The 12,970-nt window shown below is 25.9% G+C and overlaps 3 protein-coding genes across 3 annotated transcripts; all 3 read right to left on the reverse strand.

Annotated features, from left to right (window-relative positions):
* Positions 1 to 553: 553 nt before the first annotated feature.
* On the reverse strand, positions 554 to 3,265 carry LOC122506910. Its single transcript, XM_043619337.1, has 3 exons — positions 2,992 to 3,265; positions 1,120 to 1,184; positions 554 to 929 (listed from the first exon to the last, which is right to left on the reverse strand). Exons 1-3 carry the CDS (start codon positions 3,010 to 3,012, stop codon positions 815 to 817), a joined length of 201 nt encoding a protein of 66 aa, XP_043475272.1. The 5' UTR covers positions 3,013 to 3,265; the 3' UTR covers positions 554 to 814.
* A 2,357-nt stretch (positions 3,266 to 5,622) lies between these two features.
* On the reverse strand, positions 5,623 to 7,110 carry LOC122506882. Its single transcript, XM_043619287.1, has 2 exons — positions 6,943 to 7,110; positions 5,623 to 6,710 (listed from the first exon to the last, which is right to left on the reverse strand). The coding sequence occupies exon 2, from the start codon at positions 6,634 to 6,636 to the stop codon at positions 6,274 to 6,276; it is 363 nt and encodes a 120-aa protein (XP_043475222.1). The 5' UTR covers positions 6,637 to 6,710; positions 6,943 to 7,110; the 3' UTR covers positions 5,623 to 6,273.
* LOC122508218 (glycine-rich protein DOT1-like) lies at positions 6,939 to 11,725 on the reverse strand. Its single transcript, XM_043621440.1, has 4 exons — positions 11,609 to 11,725; positions 10,010 to 10,071; positions 7,559 to 8,100; positions 6,939 to 7,327 (listed from the first exon to the last, which is right to left on the reverse strand). Exons 1-4 carry the CDS (start codon positions 11,624 to 11,626, stop codon positions 6,939 to 6,941), a joined length of 1,011 nt encoding a protein of 336 aa, XP_043477375.1. The 5' UTR covers positions 11,627 to 11,725.
* Positions 11,726 to 12,970: the final 1,245 nt, after the last annotated feature.

Consider the following 12,970-nt stretch of genomic DNA (forward strand, 5'->3'; position numbering starts at 1 on the left):
AACAAAATGAATTTATTCACAACATTAATTACGATTTTCAAAATGTAATTCATCTCTTTCAAATTAATTACAATTGATTATTAATTAAACAGTATTTAATTAACATAAGACTAATTGTCTGAAAACGGACAATGGAATAAATATAAATATCATTCAATAAAAATCATTCAAAATTTTAGTTACAATTTTCAAAATGTAATCCACCTCTTTTGCATTGATTAAAATTAACTTCGAATTAAATTTGATTAAATTTAATTAAATTAAAATTAACTTTCAATTAAATTTGATTAAATTTAATTAAAATTAACTTTCAATTAAATTTGATTAAATGTAATTAAAATTGTTTAAAAACATTGTCTAAATACGGACAAGGTAATAAATAGCACTCAATAAAATGAATTTATTCACAAAATATTAATTACAAATTTTGTTAAATTATTTAATTTTTTTAATTTAATTATTTAATTAAATTCCTTAATACTTGTCGAAATTTATTTTACCATTTTTTAATTAATTAAAATTTTCAATTTAAAGTCAAACTAATTGACTATTAAAAAAAAGTGTACCTGAAATTCTTTACAAAAAAGAACACTGTGCTTATATTTATAATAATTAAAAAAAACATATCTAGCAGTGAAAGTGAATTCACGGTGTGAGTGAAGAGAAAAAAAATTTATATACCTATAACTATAAATTATATGCGAAATTCTTAATTACAATTACTTCTACATATTAAATATTTACATGCACGATAATAATTATTTTCAACATGACATTTTTTTCTGTTTTTTTTTCTCTTAATAATCTATATTCTTCACCAATGTTTATGATGATGTTCACTTTTTACTTTCACGGGAATGTAGATCTTCTTTATAATTGTATGTTTATGAGTGTGATGATAGGACGGTACTCGAATTTTAATGTGAGTGCTGAAAAAAAAGAGAAAAAATATTAGAACTTAAAAAATTGTTAAATAAAATTTTTTTATTTTTCTTCAATTTTTTATTGAAAAAATGAAGAAAAAGATTTATTAAATAATGTGAAGAGATAAAAAAAAGGTAGAAAAAAAATAAGAATAAATTATATATATATATATATAGAAAAAATAAAAATATTCACTGATCCGCCGGATTAGGCATGGCTGATGATAATAATCCCAAGGCTAAAATCATCACGAAAATCACCTGAAATTGTAAAATAAAATATTAAAAAGAAGTTGAAATAATTGACAATAAAAAAGGTAAAAATGTACAATAACAAAATATTAAATAAACTATTTAATATAAAAAACAGCATTTTTTTCTTATTCTAACGAATTTTCCATTAATTGTTAATTAATTTTAAGATATTGTTAAGTACTTCGCATCAAAGGACTTTGCGCACGTGAATTTGAATTTTGAATAAATAAAAATGAAAAATAAAATTACTACTTTTTAAATTATTTTTTCTACAAAAAAAATTTTTTTATAAAATTGAAGTAGACAAAATCTAAATTAAAACAAACATATCGCCCTCAGAGCTCAGTTATTTAATATTTCGAAAAATTACATTTTTAATACGTAATTAATTTTTACCCATAATAAACATAATATTACAAATCAAAAAGAAATTGAGAAATAAAGAGTTTGAAAAAAATATTGAAAAAAGAAAAAATAGAAAAAACATAAAATATTTCTTTCTTTCAAGAAAAATTACTATTATAATTATTCAAAAAAAAAAAAAATTGTCAAAAAATTTTAAGTACCGACACATATAAAAATGATAATTACAAACTAATTTTGATGGAGCGCGATTAACAACAAAGATGTTATATTGTTATTACCTCGTTGAAATAGTCTAATTATAATGATTGAGAGTTTATCTAATAATTATATGGTTTCCCAAGAGATATTATTATGTATATACATATATATATATACAATATCTTTGCAATTTTCTCCAATTTCTCAACTTTATTTACTACTACTGCATTTCAAGAATATAATTGAAGAAAGCTATATACTCGATGCGATTAAAAATTTATAACAAAATTTTAATACATAAAATCATATTAAGAGAAATTTTAAAGCAAATATATCACGTTTTCAATACATATATTATGTCTATAATATTTATTAAAAAAGCTCCTGTTCTTTTTCTTTTTTGTTTTTAGAGAAGAGGGAAAACGAAATTCCAATCTTTATTAATCAAATTTTATCCTTTTGCAATTTATCATATTATCAATATAATTTGCGTTAATTAACTTTCAAGTCACTATCGAATTTTGCAGAGTGGATTTACTTATTTTCTAATTTTTTATTATATTATTTTTTACAAATGTATTATTATTTTTAATTATTACTTTTAATTATTATTTTTATTATTATTTTTAATTATTACTTTGAATTACTATTTTTAATTATTATTTTCAATATGTATTATTTATTATTAGACTGTAATATTTATTTTATTAATTTTCATTGCGTTAATTAACTTCAATACTTTATCGAAATTTTAATTTGGAATTATCATTTTTATTTAAATATTTATTATTAATTACATTTCTATTTTATTTATACCGTTGTTATTTATTAAAATATTTTTTTAATTTTTATGGAATTTTTCACTAAACAATAAAATTATTATTATTGCGCTGAAAAAAAAATTTATTTGATTCAAGTAAATATTTATTTGATAAAAGACAATCGGTTATTTGAATCAAATAAATTTTTTTATGTGTAATAATTATTTTCTTTATTATTATCGCAGCGTTATATTATTATTTCTAATTAAAAATTGTTTTCTTTTTATTTTTAACAAATAAAATGAAAAAGAACGAATTTCGAATTTTTTTTTACATTTTAAAATGTAAAATGAATACAAATAAATGCAAATGTTTCTGTTCTCATTAAAAAATTTAATTTTATTAATGACGTAAATAAAAACTAAATAAAAAATAAAAATCCATCTTTTTTTGTCCTTAAAAAATAAAGGAAAAAAAATTCAACTTACCTGGACTCGAATTTGAACCATAGTTCATAAATAATAATTTTTTTTTTTGCAAAAAAAAATGCAAAACAAGCACTGAGAAAAATTGTTGAGAATCGGAATATGAAAAACTCCTTTTCTTCTTTTTTAAAGATTTGCTCTGGTTTAACGCGTGGGAATACAAGTAAATAACTAAAAGGAAATGACCTTTTTGCTGGGCTTTATAAACGTAAACATTTTCCGTGAGCGGTGGAAAATATATGTATAACTATTTTTCGCAACCCCACTTTTTCGACACTCCACACTCTCTCTATAATCTCAAATACAATATTATACATGCTTAAGAGTACGCATTGTCGTAGAACATGTAGGAAGTGATTTTAAAAAGATAAAGATTTATTTTTCTCAATTTCTACAAATGTGTGTGTGTGTGTGCTCTTTTTCTCACTCTCACTCTCAACGATGTTGAGAATTAAAATTGCGAGAGAGATAAAATTCCCCTGCGGAATAATACATATTCAAAGATGTGTAGGAAGTACTCTCACTTCTTCCTTTTTATCTCTTTCTCTATTTCTCGCTCGATTAATAATGAATAACACACACCGGAAATAATTAACACCGGAAATATTATGTATTGGCGCCTCATTTATTATGCACAAATCATCGATTTTATAATTGCCTGTAATTATTGATTTCAAATTTTATTTTTCTCCTATTTTGTATAATAAACATACTGGCAATTGAATAACAATAATAATAATAATAATAATAATTTTCATTTTCTAGGAAATTATATATTTATTATTAAAATTTCACAATTTATTTAAACAAATATCTAGTTTCCAAATTATGTTAAGAAAAAAATTAAAAAATCAAATTTGAAAATTAAAAACTTACAAATTTATCAATTACGACATTTAAAAATTTTACGCCATTGTTTGAGGCAAAAAAAAATGGGTACACATTTACTTTTGTTACTTTTGATCTATTTCTTTTATGTTTCGTTTCTTGCGAATGTTTTGGCAATTTCAATTTCTATACACAAATTATTGACAAATAATCTTGCATAATAATTTTTTGTTTTTTTTTATTTTGTGTATTACGTCTTTCGATAATTGAAATTCATACCAGAGAGAAAACTATATTTAATTGTTCTTTGTCGGAAAATATCAGGTAACATTTGTAACTTTTTAGTTTCACCAATCTCACAAGATGAAAGTTAATTAATTATAAAACTGAATTAACATTTTAACTAGGGTCAATGAAAGCTGCTCTTGGGGAATAATTTACTTTATTTATAAAATATAAATTTTCGCGAAATAAAATGTATTTGCATATAATTAATTAATGTGGGAAAAAATATTATAATTATTATTATCATGTAGAAAAGAATAGTTAACAAGTTGAATTATTTTTAGTAATTATTTTTTTATACGGTAAATTATTTTCTAGTAAGTAATTTTTTTAACAGTAAATTATTTTGTAAAAGTAAATTGTAACTATTTTTCAACAGTAATTTATTTCGAAAAGGTAAGTAATTATTTTGGTCACTTAAAAATTATTTCTAATTGCGATAAATATTTTCGAAAACTATTTCAGAAAATTTTAGTGATTTCGATTAATTCACAAACGCTAACGTAATAAGGCACGCAAATTATAGTAAAATTTAAATTTCTAATTTCTAATTAATAAAAATAAGTAAAAAAAAAAAGAAATTCACCGAAAGCCAGTAATTTTTCACGGTCAACGACCTTGACATTCAGGAAATCCTGAAAGTGAATCTCAAAAGGTCAAATTCAATGTTAGGTTAACCTCTCACATAAATCAGAGTGATCCCATAGACTCTTCTCTTACATGATCATCCCTTTCACTTTTTCCTTATATATACTTATAATATGGATATATAAAGAGGCTTTTCACTTGCACACATATGCACACGTATTAGTTCGATTCCACAATACAAAAGCCAATTACGATTTTATAACTCAACTTAAGATTTTTCTCTAATTTTTTCTTTTCGATTCTCATGTCTTTTTCTTACATTGAAACAACTCTAATAGACCAGCAGTTTATCGTGAAATTGCACACACATTATGCGCAGAAATCAGATACTACAGTCTCAACAAAAAAATTTATTGCAAATTTACCGCAAATTGTGTTTCTAAAGAGAAAATAAAATGTTTCCTTATTTCATTAAAGAGGAATAGGCAAACAACTATAATTTCCATTAATCGCTAATCAATTCAATTGTTGAAAAAAGTGGACGCATAAAAAATTTTTTAATCAAAGAACGAAATAATGTTTTATTTTCAATAATAATATGATAATAAATTTATTTATTTATAAATGGGACAATAATAATAAAATATCAATAAGAATATTCAGATACGTAATAATAATTATTATCTAAATATATTTTAATAGTTTTAATTTTATATTCAGAGAAATATTCAGAATTAAAGATTTATTATCAAAATATATTTTACTAATAATTGTTTTAATTTCAATTATTTTATAATTGAATTATCATTTATTCCTTAAAATGGAATAAATAAAGATATTTAACATCTCTACAATATTTTACATTTAATAATAATACACTTAAAATAAACAGTAAATGAATAAAACAATAAAAATCAAATTTTATTAATTAAATAAAACTCACATTTTATTAATTATAAACGATTTTATTACAAAAGCAACGCTGCAAAAGCAGAAATATTTACAGAAAAGTATTCTACAAAAAATAAAACAGTTTGGCGGAAACAACAATGTTGTTTATCACATTTTTTTCTGAAACGACTGCGTTTCTCGTCAACATAATATATTTTGTTCTGAAAAGCAAGAACACACAAAAACTGTTAGTCTCAACAAAAAAAAAAAAAAAAAAAAAAACCGTAAAATCATCAAAAATGTGTAAGCACTACGAAAATTATACATAAATTGTTCAGGCAACGTCAAATACTGCTATAATTATACAATAAATTATTACAATAAAAATTTCAGTTTTCACAGAAAGAACATTTTCTTTTTGTGACAAAAAAAATACATCTACTTTGATTTTCAAAAAAAAATTAAAAACGAAAAAAATCGTCTTTTGTAGATGAGAAAAAAAATTGAAAGAAATGAAAAAAATAAACTGAAATCCATAGTCAAAACAGGACAGAAACAAATTAATTTACTACAATAATGGAAAAATGTACTAGAAAAAAATATCTTAGTCTAATTGTAAAAAAAAGCCAGAATGTAGAAATTCCATCTAAATTCCGTTTTTTTACAAAGTCTTTGCGAAAGTTCTCTTAAAAATTAATAAGAGACGTCGAATTTTTTTACAATGGATAAATTATTTCTACGGGTAACCAGCAAATCCACCATGGCCTCCTCCGCCTCCGGATGGGGCAGAGTATCCACCACCGAAGGACGAACCTCCTCCACTGTGAGCAATGGAGTAGGAATCACCACCCCCAAATCCACCTCCGTGACCACCTCCTCCTCCTCCCCCGCCTCCATGACCTCCCGAGTAAGAATCCCCACCTCCATATCCTCCTCCACCTCCTCCATGACCACCACCTCCTCCCCCGCCTCCATGACCTCCCGAGTAAGAATCTCCACCTCCATATCCTCCTCCACCTCCTCCCCCAAAGTCTCCACCTCCGAACGACGATCCATGCGCACTTGAATACGAATCCCCTCCACCTCCGTGTCCACCGGAAAAGCTTCCTAGTCCCGAAGATCCGTGACCACTAGAAATAATTTTCAATTAGTTTCCTTGTTCTTAAAACACAGTTCTTAATTCTTATAACTTTAAATCGAAGAATTTAATAATTAAATAATAGAAATAATAGAAATAATCGAAATAATAGAAATAATATAAATAATAGAAATAATAGAAAAATAATAATAATAGAAATAATAAATAATAATAGAAATGAGAAAGAAATAACTAAAAATTTTGAAGAAAAACGAATAAATTACCTGCTGCCGAAGCCAGAGGAGAAGCTACTAGATGCGTAAGAGTGGTCATCACCTCCGTGCCCACCACCTCCACCGCCACCGCCACCGTGGCCTCCACCTCCTCCGTAACCGGAACTTCCAAAACTAGAACTAGCTACAAAACCACCGCCATGACCACCTCCGAAACTGTCTCCATGACCCCCAAAACCACCGCCTCCGCCGTATCCTCCGCCTCCCCCACCTCCATGACCACCACCGTGACCTCCTCCTCCAAAACCTCCGCCTCCTCCATGACCCCCACCTCCATGTCCACCTCCTCCTCCTCCATAACCACCACCACCTCCCCCATGCCCTCCGGCGCCTCCTCCATGTCCACCTCCTATATCACTTATTATAATATGTCCACCTACAATTAAAATTCAATTTATTAATTCGTTCAATTAACGAAATTAACAACAATTAATTAATAATAATTAATTAAATTGGTTTATTCAAATCTGCTGTCAAAAGTAAAAAAGTAGTAGCTGCATTTGCCGTAAGGGCGAAGTTCACTTAGAGTGTAAACAAATCCCGACCTTTGGGCAAATCCAGCAACTGGGTTTTTACTTTGAACAACATACATTTCCGAGAAATATACCTCCAAATCCACCTCCGTGTCCTCCACCACCACCTCCTCCGTGCCCACCGCCTCCTCCTCCGTGTCCTCCACCTCCTCCATAACCACCACCGCCTCCTCCGTGTCCTCCACCTCCTCCATATCCACCACCGCCTCCTCCATGTCCTCCACCTCCTCCATAACCGCCACCGCCTCCTCCTCCGTGTCCACCGCCACCTCCTCCCCCAAATCCACCAAAATCTCCACCGCCATGTCCTCCAAAGTCATCTCCTCCATGTCCACCACCACCTCCTCCTCCATATCCTCCAAAATCTCCACCTCCTCCGTGTCCTCCTCCTCCTCCACCGCCATAGCCTCCAAAATCGCCGCCTCCAAATCCGCCAATATCATCATGTCCACCTCCTGGACTTGTAAATTCTATATGACTTCCCCCGCCACCACCACCTCCGCCTCCATGACCACCTCCACCTCCATGACCTCCTCCTCCTCCATGGTCATCGTGAGAATGTATTATTTTTGGTCCATGATGCTCTGGTTCTTTTAAATGTATTCTTATATGTACACTAAAAGAGAAATTTTTTTCAGTTCGTAAACAATTACACGAATTATTTTATTTAATTCAACGTCAATTTGCAATAAATGTGTGCTCACTAAAATGAAAAATGTGCAGAATAATAATTACTCTTGGTTTTGTAAACTATCGCTGACAATAAATTTGCCTGAGTCAAACAATCGATTGTTGAACTTGAACCAAACAATTTTTAGTTGCTGATAATAAATTTATTTCAAGCTACCAATCATTGTTGAACTTGAAAACAAACAATTTTTTTACTAATTTCAAGAGGCGTATGAATATTGTTTCATTGTCACTTTATCAAACTGGTATTTAATCCAATTTTTATTTGACCGAATAGCCACTTGACCAAACTGTCATTTGCCCTAACTGCCGTTAAGTAAAAAATGACAGTTTATCGAATAGCCACTTTACAGAATTTTCATTTAACCATTCTGTTATTTAACCAACTTGTCATTAATTCCAACTGTCATCTGACCGAATTGGTATCAATTCGAACAGTAATTTGACCGAATTAATATTAATTCGAACAGTAATTTGACCGAATGAATATCAATTCGATTAGTAATTTGACCAAATTGATATTAATTCGAAAAATCATTTGTCCGAATTGTAATCAATTCGAACAGTAATTTAACCGAATTGGTATCAATTCGAACAGTAATTTGACCAAATTAATATCAATTCGATTAATAATTTGACCGAATTAATATTAATTCGATCAGTAATTTGACCGAATTAATATCAATTCTATTAGTAATTTGACCGAATTGAAATTAATTCGAAGGGTCATTTTACCAAACTGACACTAAATCGAACAGTCATTTAATCGAATAGTCAATTCATAAAATTGTCGATTGATCCTACTGTCAGTTAACAGAACTGTCATTTGACCGAAGTGACACTATGTCGCAATGGTATTTTACAGAATAGTCGCACTTTCAAAGATTGACCGAAATTTTATAAATTGTTCGAACACTCATTTAAAAATTTACCACAGGAATATTCGGTCAATTGACAGTTCGGTCAAATTTTGATTCCTGTAAATGACAGTTCGGTTTAATAGCAATTCCATTACATGACAATTCGACCAATTAAATATTCGGTTAAATGTCAAATGTATGAAATGACAGTTCGGTTAAATAATAGTTCGATTAAATTACAGTTCTGTCAACTAACAGTTCTATTAAATGGCAATTTTGTCACTTAATAAAGTGAGAATTTGGTTAAATGGCAGTCCGGTGAAATGAAATTTCGGTCAAGTGTCATTTTGTCAAATAACAATGCTAATTAATATAATTTTGGTTAATGACAATTTGGTTACCTGAAGTTCAATTAAATGACAATCGGGGAATATTTTGTGCCTCTATTTTTAAAAAGAAAAAAAGACATAAATAATTATAAAAGTAATAATAATAATAAAAAAAAATAATAACAGTAGTAATAAAATAACAAAAAATAACAAAAACAACAACAAGTAGCAGATGATAATGATTAAAAGAAAAGAAAGAAGAAAATATTAAAATTGCCGTCAATAATATTTTTAATAAAATGCAAGAAACTAATTCATTCGCAAAACTATAAATAGAAATATTTCAAAAATATAATTGAAAGTTTAAATATAAATTTTCCATCAATGTTTTTATTGAATTTCCCCAAGTTTATTATATATCCAATCAACAGTAGGTGAGACTTAAAAAAACAACTCGTTTCTAATAAATTATTCTAAAATACATTTTAGCTTTCACATTTTCATTTTAATGCCCACACTGAAGTCATAAAATGCTTTATTTTAATGTTACAATTTTATTGACTTATCCATTTCAAATATTAGTTTAAAATAATAAAAAAAACAAACAAACAACCTTCAATTTAATGTTTAAAAAATAATTGCTTACTGTTCTTTCCCAAATGTGGCAGAAACAGTTGCTATCACTGTAGCAAGTATCAGACATTTAAGCTGAAAACAAAATATAAAAATTTACTTTTTCCATATTATATATTGAAAATTAAAAATTTTATTTCTCCCATAAATAAAAGATTTTTTTCTCCGTTTTATATTTAATAACTGCAAAAAAAAAATGACTGCAGATAAAATATAAATTTATCGCAAATATCTAAATAAATGAAAATAAAACAAAAATAAAATAAAATCTAATAATAAAATTAGATATAAATAATTTTGTTTATTTACATCTATTTTTTTTATTTTTACATTTTTTAAAAATGACAAAATCAATTGTATATTTTTATTAATTAAATACAGGACAAATAAAAATTTTTAACTGTGCTAATAATTTTACTATAACGACTATAATTTTCGATGCTTTGGAGAAATATCAATTTATTATTAATTAAATAAGTTTAAATATTTATTTTACTCACTTATGAAAATAATTTTAATGAATTTAATTAATTTATTTATTTTTACATTTTAATTTACTCTAACACTGAAAAAAATTTATTTTATTTAAATGACCGATGATTCGACTATTATAAATTAAATAATTACTTGAATCAAATAATTTTTATTTAAGTCAATTAAATGATTTTTAATTTAATTAATTAAGTTTTAAATCCTAAATTTAATGGTTCAAATATTATTTTGTTGATTTAAATAATAAAAATTATTTCACTCAAGTCAAATAAACTTTTCAGTGTATTTTCTAATGGTTAATTTATATCAAAATAATTTTTTTATTTTTCAAATGTTTAAGAAAAATATTTGTTCAAATATAAATTTTTTAATTTCACAAGTAACAAGTTATTCGAAATTAGTTCAAAATAAATCATTTAAATCTTGACTCTGCTTAATTAGTTAATAATTTATAATAATTTAATTAAAAATAAAATGTAATGACATTATTAATAAGAATATAATAATTTTTCATATTTCTCCAAAAAATAAAAATAATTTTAACTAATTATTCATTATTTTTAATCAAATGATTGTTTAATTAATTAATATTGATACTATTAATTGCTTAAAAAATATTAATATTATTAACATTATAAACATTATAACAATTAATATATAATTAACCAATTATTAATTAATTATTAACTAATTATTAATTAATAATTAATTAAAAAATTGACAAAAATAGTTAACAATTTTTTTCCACAATTACAAATCAAAAAACAAATAAATAAATAATCAAATACTTAGTTTCATTAAAAAAAAGAATCAACAGCAACTAGAAAAATAATATCTAATAGTCCATCGAATCAGTAGTAACAGAGTTTTTGGTCAGACACTTCACTATATCAATATGCTCGTAATACGTAAAAAACACCACAAAATTTTTTTAATTTTTCCTCCGCATATTCAAAAAACTAAAAAATAAAACTTCTTTCGCACAAAAATTTTTGCAAATAATTCAATCACTTTGAATTAATGTTATTCTTTCACGATAAGAAAAAAAAACTAAAATTTTTGAAAAAGAAAATTGAAAAAAAATGTTCTCGATTTTATTTTATTTTTTCTTGGTGCTTACGGTGATTTTAGGTGCCATTTTGTTAAGGAACTGGCACCACCATAAAGTCAAGGAACTTCCTGACTTTCTTGTGATCCACAAGACAGACTTGAAGATACTGTCATGGTATATGTGAAGCCTTTCTGGCTATATATACTGTCTCTTAGGATTACCGGAAGTTCAGGTGGGGTGTACGGGATCGTTTGTAAAAGAACGTGTGAGACTTGGGTGAACGAGGAAACACTCGTCCGACGAGTGCCCCACACACCAACGACCGTGACCCAGAGTCAACAGAGAAATTTGCACTCCGGGCAAAAAACGATTTACGCGCATCACTGTGTATTTATTTATTTATTTATTATATGACGCGCGATAAACAACGAAAAGTAGACAAAAAAAACCATAATTTTTAATCCTAAGGACTTGTTTTACTGTTCGAAATACGTGTTTATTGCGAAAAAAAATTACTCTCAATGTTACACTGGAAAAAAAAATTATTTGATTCAAATAACCGATTATTTTGACTGAGAAAATAATATATTTGAATCAAACATAATTATCTTTGTCCTAAAGTCAATCAAAAATTATTTTTCAATTAAATATAATAATATTGATTCAATACATAAGTTTGATTCAATAAAAATTACGTTTAATTCAATTATAAAATATGTTTAATTCATACAATCAATCAAAAATTATTTTTCAATTAAATATAATAATATTGATTCAATATATAAGTTTGATTCAATAAAAGTTACGTTTAATTCAATTATAAAATATGTTTAACTCAAATATATTTTTTTGGTTGGCTACTTATTTTTTAATTAAAAAAAATTTTTTCCCCGTGTGTCTATTATCAAATAATTATTTACTTGAATCAAACAATTTTTAATTGAATCAAATAAATTATTTTTCAACCAAGAATAATTCAGTATTTGAAGCAAATGTGAACCGAACCATTTAATTGAATCAAATAAAAATTATTTGATTCAAGTAAATATTTATTTGATAATAGACAATTAATAGAGAAATTGAATAAAATAATTGTTTTCAGTGTAGTAAATATTCTCAAACAATTGCTTATAGAAACATATTAAAATATTATGAAAAAAGAACTAAACAGAAATACTAAAATTATTTTAAAAACAAAAACTAAAAAAATTATTAAAATTATTACAAAAGATTTTAAGAAAATATTAAAATTATAAAAAAGAAAAGTTTTTCTTTAATTAAAGTGAATTATAATTGAAAATATAAATATTAGTTTCTTAGACTTGGTTTGTTTCATTCAAAATAAATTTTTCTTTCAAATAAAAAGAGGTTTTTTGATTAAAAGAAAATTTCTTTGATTTAAACAAATTTTCTTTAATTTAAAAAAAATTT

This window comes from Leptopilina heterotoma, unplaced genomic scaffold (genome assembly GCF_015476425.1).
Source record: "Leptopilina heterotoma isolate Lh14 unplaced genomic scaffold, ASM1547642v1 Lhet_114, whole genome shotgun sequence".
Classification (NCBI taxonomy): domain Eukaryota; kingdom Metazoa; phylum Arthropoda; class Insecta; order Hymenoptera; family Figitidae; genus Leptopilina; species Leptopilina heterotoma.